The sequence below is a fragment of the Paramormyrops kingsleyae genome, chromosome 9, assembly GCF_048594095.1.
Source record: "Paramormyrops kingsleyae isolate MSU_618 chromosome 9, PKINGS_0.4, whole genome shotgun sequence".
NCBI lineage: Eukaryota > Metazoa > Chordata > Actinopteri > Osteoglossiformes > Mormyridae > Paramormyrops > Paramormyrops kingsleyae.
This window is the reverse complement of record NC_132805.1, coordinates 10,119,613-10,129,125: the sequence shown is the minus strand read 5'-3', so window position 1 is coordinate 10,129,125 and position 9,513 is coordinate 10,119,613. Positions and strand designations below refer to the sequence as shown.

At 42.2% G+C, this 9,513-nt stretch overlaps 1 protein-coding gene across 1 annotated transcript in view; it reads right to left on the bottom strand.

Annotated features, from left to right (window-relative positions):
* Nucleotides 1-4,523: 4,523 nt before the first annotated feature.
* The window catches only part of col6a4a (collagen, type VI, alpha 4a), a 39,162-nt gene continuing 34,172 nt past the window's right edge, over nucleotides 4,524-9,513 (bottom strand). The window contains exons 39-43 of the mRNA XM_072715887.1: nucleotides 9,014-9,110; nucleotides 7,785-8,441; nucleotides 7,166-7,268; nucleotides 6,824-6,981; nucleotides 4,524-5,693 (exon numbers count right to left, since the gene is read on the bottom strand). Coding sequence (XP_072571988.1) covers nucleotides 5,524-5,693; nucleotides 6,824-6,981; nucleotides 7,166-7,268; nucleotides 7,785-8,441; nucleotides 9,014-9,110 — 1,185 coding nt within the window. The 3' untranslated portion in view covers nucleotides 4,524-5,523. The remainder of the gene's footprint in view (nucleotides 5,694-6,823; nucleotides 6,982-7,165; nucleotides 7,269-7,784; nucleotides 8,442-9,013; nucleotides 9,111-9,513) is intronic.

The following is a 9,513-nucleotide window of genomic DNA, read 5'->3' as shown; positions in this document are numbered from 1 at the left end:
TAAAGAATTAAGTGATGCTTAAACGGTACTTCATTCTGCTCCAGGTTCAATTATTTCTAACTTCTGAGCTTGAACTTCTGCACAGACTTTTCCTCTTAATATTTGTGTATAAGCTTGAGGAATAAAATGTGTCTAAAGTGTCCTCCATTTCAGATTCTCAGTGAGGATCAGAGCCTCTATAATATAATCCATAAGAAGAAGATGATTTGGGGAAATACACAATAACACCACAGCACCACTGTGGCTAAAGAACCATAAAATCAAAAGTAACTTTGATGAAATAATCATGCTTTATTGATCCCTGTGGGGAAGTTCTCTTTCTGCTTATCCCATCTTGCTCTCCACGACACACAGACATACAGTTGTGTTCAGAACAATAGCAGTGTGTCTAAAAATCCTTATAATAGTTTTTATTTCCATACATGCAAATGCATTGGGAACACTACAAATTCTACTCCAAATCAAAACAAGAAGAGAAATTCAACACATTTGTGTTATTCTTTTACAGAAAGGGAAGGGAAGGGAATATTAGGTCCACATTCTTCTTTACAAACTCAAAGATTCACCGTATGAACTGAAAAATGTTTTAAGATTTTGCTTTCCTTTGAATCATTGAACTAATCTTTAGTTGTATAACCACTGCTTCTCAGAACTGCTGCACATCTGTGTTGTAGGGAGTCAACCCGCTTCTCGCACCTGTGAACAGGTATTCCAGCCCAGGATGATTGGACTACATTCTACAGTTGTTCGGCATTTCTTGGTTTTGCCTCAGAAACAGCATTTTTGATGTCACCCCACAAGTTTTCTATTGGATTAAGGTCCGTGGATTGGGCTGGCCATTCCATAACGTCAATGTTGTTGGTCTGGAACCAAAATGTTGCGCGTTTACTGGTGTGTTTGGGGTCGTTATCTTGTTGAAATACCAATTTCAAAGGCATTTCCTCTTCAGCATAAGGCGACATGACCTCTTCAAGTATTTTGAGGTATTCAAACTGATCCATGATCCCTAGTTTGTGATAAATAGGCCCGACACCATAGTATGAAAAACATCCTCATATCATGATGCTTGCGCCACCATGCTTCACTGTCTTCACAGTGTACTGTAGCTTGAATTTAGTGTTTGGGGGTCATTTGACAAACTGTCTGTGACCACTAGACCCAAAAAGAACAATCTTGCTTTCATTAGCCGACAAATTGTTGTGCCTTTTCCCTTTAGGCCAGTCAATGTGTTCTTTGGCAAATTATAATCCCTTCAGCATGTCTTTTTCTCAACAAAGGGATTTTGCAGGGGCTTCTTGCCGATAGCTTGGCTTCACATAGGCGTCATCTGATTGTAACAGAACTCACAGATAACTTTAGTCCTTCTTTGATCTTCCTGGAGATGATCATTGGCTTTGACATTTTGGCTATTCTTCAATCCATTCGAATGGTAGTTTTTCGTTTTCTTCCACATCTTTAAGGTTTTGGTTGTCATTTTAAAGCATTTGCAATGATTTTAGCTGAGCAGCCTATCGTTTTCTGGACTTCTTTATATGTTTTCCTCTCTCCAATCAAGGTACGCTGTTCTTCTGAACAATGTCTGGAACAACCCATTTTACTCAGAATTTCAGAGAGACCAGCATGTACAACATTCGCTGCCTTCCTTACTTAAATAAGGCCCATAATTGGCACCTGGTTTTTCACAGAACAAATGACCTCACTAATTGAACTTCACACTGCTATTATTTTGAACACGCCCCTTTCAATTAATGATTCAATTACACAGAATCAGCAGCATGCATGTCATGACTGTTGAGTCTGTTGGTTTTCCATTACTGTACTACACCTACTAGTAAATAATTTTCCATGTAGAAATATAATTTGTTACCAAAAACAGTGATTGATGAGTTTAGTGATGTTGGACTGCTATTATTTTGAACACAACTGTATATGTAGGTGAGAACAAGCTTGGCAGTGAAGGACAGCCACATGCAGCAGCACCCATGGAGCTGGGGGTTAAGACAAGGCTGTTCAGCTGAGGCTGGATTAAAACCACTGACTTTCTAATCTCAGGTACAGAGGCTTAGTCCTTTGAACCATACACTACCCCTCGGAATTGATGCTATTTAGAGACCTTATGGTACATTTAGTATAAACAAATGAACAAACAAATTAGATTTTTTTATTGAATATTTAAATTCACTGAAGAAGGAATATGGAATTGGCACGTGGTTAACACTATGCTACAAACCTTCGAGGTTTGGGCTTTGCATTCTGCCCTTGGTCTGTGTTTGAGTGTATGGAGTTTAAATAAGGTGTCAGAAAAAGGAATTCATGAGGAATTAGTCTGAAAAAAGATCTGTATCCCCTTAGTTCAACTAGTCCTGCCCTCATGTAATGTGTGCTCTGGATGTCTATCATCCAGACCAGTGTAATGCTTTTGAATTCCAAATAATCAGCAAAGCTTTGTGAAGACAAAGCGCCATCGATGAGTTGGTGCCTCATGTGAGTGTCTCTGTGAAGCACAAATTCAATGTAAAAATAAACACCTGCTGTCACGCCTTGGCCAGCCAGTCCTCCTGTTTCCTTCCCCAACGTGGTCCTGACGAGCCATGCCTGTTTTATATTAGTCTTACCTCTTGTTCCTGCCTTTCTGTGATTCACTTCAGCTGCCTGTTGTTCTGCTCCCTTGTTGTTGTGATGTCAGAACCGTGTGTATTTCCGAGTCCTCCTCTGTTCTGGTTCCACTGGTTTCTGGCCCCTCGCGGTTTGTTTTGTCTCTAAACCTCTGTGTATGTTCAAATAAAGCGCCAATTGTTTTCCCCAACTCCTGCCATTGACTCCATTTCTGCAGGACATGACACCTGCTAAGACGTGGGGGTGACTACAGTACATATCAACCAAGCCAGTAGGAATTAAATTTAAATCCACTTCTGTAGTGTTACACCATCTGAAATACTGGGCTGTCAAACTCCCGAACACCAGCTGACCAAACTGCCCTGTCATTTTTAAAATACTTTTTGTTGCCTGTGGTGAGTCTTAGTTTGGCAGCTGGGAAATGAGAAGGATGAAGATGTCTTTCTGACTTGATAATATAACCATCCCTAGATGGGTTGTAACAGTATTAAACCATTTTAAGCCTTTTCTACTGCATTTCCACAAGGGGGAAGGCAGGGTTAGCCCACCTCCAGCACTGGGAAATGTCAATGAATTACAGATATTATTTTTACACTCAAGCATCCCCCGTCCCTTCCAAAACGCCCTGTGCTTCACTGTAACCTTTTGAGCTGTAGCTGGGCCTGGATATATTCTTGATATTTTGTGGTGATATATTAGCCTGATTGTGGGCCCATACAGGTTATATGGTTAAGGTTGCTGCCTTTAGTCTGGGATACTGGGAGGCTTGTCATAAGCTGTTGGGGTTTCCATGCTTGTGTCAGAAGTGGGAGAAGGTCCTACTTCAGTAATTAGGAACGCACAAGGATGGTCAGTAATGTTCTATCCTGTGCGTGCGCTCATTAGAGGTAGCCATGACTACTAGAGCCATGAGCACTAGAGGACTGTGTACTGATCCTAGTAACCTTTGCAGTAAGATTGTGCTTGCTGAGGATGTTGTTAGGTTGGTCTTTGATGGTGGTTGTACTTGGGGGGGTGGGAGGAGGCAAGGTTTAACCCCCACGGCAGAGCCTCCGGATTATATCCATGAGCTAGACATGCAGTATTGGTTATATTACTGAATTCCTAAGAGGACGACCAGTGAAAGGAACAAGCTGAATTTCCCAATCAAGCCAATGTTCAGTGAATCACATACTGAATTTGGTAAGGATACGACGTGCAGAAGCAGCTGGATTTTAAAGACCCCTGTTAAATCTCAGCCAACAGAGCAATATGTAATACTGCTTATTGGGGTATATTGCTGTTGGATTACTTGTACTTGCCCATGGTATTTTTAGTGAAAACTGTTCCTTTAGTACTGGATCTGAATTAGCTCCAGTGTATTTAGAAAAATTACACTGGTTTTGCCAGCGCTTCCATGAAAAGCAGGATAGAAATGATATAGAATGTGACACAAAGTACTGTTTCTTTTACACTTTAATGTGTCACATACAGTCTCAGGACATAAGTGAGTATGTGATGTTGTGAAGCATGACCATCGCCTTCATTTGATCTCCACAGAATGTGAGGTACGCAGGGTGTGGTATGTTTATGGAGTGAGGGTGAGGTCTTTCACATTCACCCCCTGCACGCCACAAAAATAAAGAAATGTGGAGGATCTTAGGCTGTCGCTGATCAAAAATGAACTGAAAAAGATTATGTTACTGCCAGGTATGAAACCCTCAAATATGTGTGCATTTCTATAAAACTCAATACCACATTTTCAATGATTTAAAAGCAATATTTAAATGTGATTGATAGGACATACTGTTTGAGTTCCACAGAGATCTGGATTTGAACAAATTAAGGAAAAGGTTGGTTATACAGGAGTGAGAGAATGTGGTCTTGTGTTTGACATGCATGTAAAAACAAACAACACACATTTCAGGTAAAATGAGATTAGCTTTGTTTGCTTTGAGTATTTAATGAAAACAGCCATCAAATCTTCTTGAGGTCAGTCTTTGTAAGTCATCTGACACTAGCACCATCGTAAAAGGTATCCAGGTTTAACAGCAAGCAACCCAGCACAGAAAAAGATCTCAGCTCACACCGAAGAATCTGAGGAGTTTATATTTTCAATAAATACATCCCTGATTCTAATCAGCACAAAGGTACTGGTGTCTGGACTGTGGGAAACTCTGAAACAGGGATTGTGAGATAGCTGATTTTATTTGCTAACATCTATCAGTAATTTACAAACAGACTGTCTCTGGCCAGGGCGTGGGAAGATAACCACACACTTATACAGTATAATCTGTTGTGCTGATGTGACACATCTGATGAGTTCTGCTGTTTTCTATTTACTGTATGAGTTGGACAGAATTTAGAAAGTAAGAATGTTCCTGAAAGCACTGCTTTTATCATTAGCCTGGAAGCACAGCACTGGAATATCATTAACCTGGAAGCACAGCACTGGAATATCATTAACCTGGAAGCAAAACACTGGAATCCAAATTGGACAATGAAAGCAGATGAATATTTCCTGTTACAAATTCCAAGTTCAGTCAAGTATTGGGAAAAATATTGATGGAATATATGGATTATGCAAGGTAAATACAGTCAGATTTGTGTTCTTGTAAAGTAAGCTACAAGGTTGCTTTCAATAGCTGAAAACCTATTGCAGTTCATATTGACATAGGTTGGGCATCCATAATTCCTGCTCTCATCTTTATTCTGGCTTGTCCACTCTTGACCACAGCGCAGGCTTTTGACAGCGAATGTGTCTTTTTTTAAGGCGACATAAGTGTGACTCTTTGGAACTGACAGATAATGAGAATGTATAAAAGAGAAGCATCCCGTGTTGCCATGGGACAGCTCTGCAGTGCAGGGTTGAGCTTTGGACAGGAGCAAACATGAATGGGTTCTCAGATGAAGCGAAGTCCCCAAGAACTATTTCTTCATGCAAGTGGCCTCGCACTTCTCCCAGCTCTCAAACTTGTTATCGTTGCCATCGCAGCCTCCAAACCAGAATCGAGAGCACTCTTTCTTTGAAGAGTCGAAGTACCACTTCAGAGTGTAATTCTGACAGCCACCAGTCTCCATGGGCAGAGAGCAAGCGACTACCGGGACAGAAAGGACAATTTGTTAGATTATCATCCATACCTGAACTCACATACCAGAATGTAACTTCACAAAAAAGTTCTTCTTCTTTCCCATTCAAGTTTACTTATTTTTTTCCCTTAAACAAATTTCCATCACTGAAGAATGTTTCCAACTGTCTGTTGGTTACACCGACAGTGTCTGTCAACATGGTTCAAGGGGCAGATACTCCATTTGCACTTATAACTTAAAATTGGGTTAATTCTGGCCTAAGCTATTTTATTTTATTGTATTTTATTTTATTTCTTCCCTTAAATTTTCTTTAGCTTGTACACTTTTTGTTGAAGCTTCTACAGGATGATCCAAAAGTCCAAATATTGATTGTTCTACTGGCCGTGAGAATCATATCAGTCATAAGAGATGGGCATATTTTGGTTGTGAATGTTGGCTTGTGTGAACAATTTTGCTTGTTCAGTAGCTACAGGTTGAAGACTGGCATACTGTACAAGCCACTTGTGTGTAGGCATTCATTTTCAGTTAAAAACAGATTCTCGTTACCGCCACAGCCGTCTTAGCAGAAGGTCTTGCATGCAGTGATCTCTTTCCTAAAGTACCACATTCACTGGTAGTCCCTGCAATGGGAATTGCTGTCCATGTCCCATAGACACTGAGCTGAAAGTACAACATGTTGTCTTAAATCTCAGCGGAACAGGAGCCAAGCCAGGCAAGGAGAGCAAGGAGGCTCTATAAAAGCTGCAGAGACAAGCAAGTGGCAGAAAACCACTAACATCAGCCATGTCATGCGGGGTTAGGCTGTAAGTTCGTAGGCCAATCAAGCGTTAACCAAGCAAAGTTACAAAGAATTCTTTAGAAGTTATTATGAGTTTTTGTATGATGCATGTGTTTAGTACATTGGGGGATTCGTGGTGCTGTTGCAGACACTTGTGTTAGGACATTAATAGGACATTAGGACATTGACCACAGTGTAGCCACATTGTTCCATGATCTAAGGTGAGGTCCTACACACCACTTTCAATAGTGGAAACAAGTAGAGGTGTGTAAATGTTTGTGAGCGTAACTAAAATGATTGTAAAAGCTGCCCGGGATAGATCATTAACGGCGCCTGCTTGTAGTGGGCGTGATACAGTACCAGAGAGCCCGGTGGTTGCTTCATGCTCAGTCTCCGCTGCCTCTTCCACCACCTCAGCCTTGGTGCCGTCATCGTTGGTGTGTCTCTCATCTGCATAAACTTCCACTGCTAGCTCCTGTCCGACCAGCTCTTCTTCAATTAAGCTTGGCACAACAAAACTGGGGGCACAGGAAGATAATATGGTGAGCTTCTTAATACCCAGCATGCGCCACTGCAGATGCTGAGGACACCACATGTGAGCCACCATATATGCTGAAAACTACAGATTTATTGTTAAGTATGCCATGTTTTTTCCTTAACTCAAAACATACAGTTGCTGATGGAGAAGATGGGAGGGTGTACCTCTGAACTGGTGGACCCCAGGCAGCTTCTGATATTGCTGCTGTGGGTCTTAGTCTTCTGCAGGTCTGCTGAAGACGGGGATATGGGTATTTGTTGAAGCCCCCTTAGAAGAGTAGGAGAGGACAAGCTGTCATGTTTGGGCAAACATATGCACACGCAGATAGTCTCATCCTTCAGCATGCAGGCAAACATTTACTTGGAGAAGCAGAAGTATATACTTATCTACATAGATTCACAGACAGACACAGACCCAGACTCAGAGGCACAATCAAGTACCTATAGGAATTGCACACACATATAAACACTCTCATACACCCACACAGATTCATATACATAGCTATAAGCAGCTGAGAGCTGAGTAAATAATTACATAAGTGAGCCACACCATCTGTGTTTATGTATGTGTGACCCATTCCGAATGAGAAATGCAAGATGTGCAGAATAAACAGAAAAGGCATAATGCGAAGGTTGAAAGTTTGAGAAAGTGGATTTAGGGCAGTTGTGGACTCCACCAATCCAAACAAACACAGGCCTGGGATGCCTCTCTATTGCTGGATGTATAAACAGATGATACGACTACATTAGGGATTGTCAAAGGAGAGGCTAGAGGCAAACCTACTTTTTAGGATTTGGAAGAAGGTCCTGAGGAAACGCTGGGCGTACTGTAGCTCCGCCGCCTTCACCTGGCCCAGGTGGATGATGTGCTGTTCTATGGGCTCACTGGCCAGTTCTTCTACCTGCGTGCAGTTAAACTCCATGCCCACAGTGAGCGTGAGCAGGACCCAGTTCTGGCACTTGGCCTGCATGGAGACCATTTCCAACTTTTCCTGGTCCAAGTAGCTGCCATCCTTTCCAACGACGGCTATGATCACCTTGTTCTTTCGAGGGTTTGACAGTAGAAGGTTTTGGGTGATCCACTCTACGGCGTGACCCAGAGCACCACGGCCTCCCACCTGCTTCATCTGGGTGATGTACCTCTTCATATCAGAGGAATGATGCGTGAAGTCAAACTCAACATGAACTGGATTCTCACCCACATGGAGGTGACTGGAGATGCCTTGTTGGACTAACGCAACTCTGGCTGCCCGGTCAGGCCTCCAGGTCTGGTTGCTGATGACTATCTGGTCCACGACCCAGCCCAGGAGTTGCTGGACTCCATGGTACTGGTTGGACTGCACACTACTGGAGCTGTCCATCAGCAAGGCTAGATCCATGTCCATATTGTCTATGGGCGCCGTGTTCCTCACTCTGCACTCGCTGCCTGGTCTGCATGGATCTAAAAGAAGGAACAGCCCAGTTTATGTTTCTGTTCTCCTAAGGATGAGCTCAGCTGCTAGCATGGTGATTTAAGACATTGGATGTTTCTCAATATGCATACTTGACCATACTTGTGTTCTCATATACCTATTTTACGTCATTTTACAAAAGATCAGTTCCAATACTAAGAAATGAAGTACAGAGGATGGTAAAAATCCCCAGATGTTGTTCTTGCCTCGCCCAAAATACCGAGGATACATTAGTTGCATCCTTGCCAAATGAGATAAGTCCCACGATTCATTGCATCCCAAGTTCAAGGGGGCTTGGGAGGCAAGTTAGCAAGACCGCTCATGCCAAGATCTCAAGTATGATATATGGATTCTTGGTGTTGAGAAACACCCACAGAGGGAGGAGTCCCTGCTAAAGAACCTGAAGTGCTTCAACGTCCAGCTGAAAATTGGGAATAACTGTAGGTCACTCTGAATAAAATGAAATGCACCCATTTGTAGAATAATGATAAGAGTAACAATGAAAGATGCGGGCGTCATGGTGACTGACAGGGTAGCACTGTAGCTGTGCCCAGTTGCTTACCCAAACAGATGGTGCAATTCTTGATTGTCTCTAGCTGTCGCTTGACCTCCAGGTTCTTTTCCAAGACAGTGAGCATAAAAGTGCCACTGTCATCCACCTGCAGCAGAACATGCAAAAACCCTCAGGCCTGACCACCCAAAGCTAGAGGTATAATATCAAAATCTCCTTATAGATTCTGTTGTATGCCGCAAAGCCCTGTTAAACTGCCTAGTGTGTTTGAATCAAGGAAATTACAAGGAATCTATCAAGAAATGAATGGCAAACAAAAAAGTGCTATATAATACACAGTGGTGAGACAGGTATGGGAGAGCAATTCAGAAAAGGCCAATAAAATTATGTTGTAACAAAAGGAGGTGGAAAGTACGGAGCCCCCTGTACTTTCTCATTCGCACAAGATACATTTGCGTGTGCGCAACTTTCGCATAGCTCAAAAGTAAGTTATAGTTTTTTTTGCACAATTTCCTACACAGGCTCCGTAGGAAAGAGAGGCCTGACTTTAC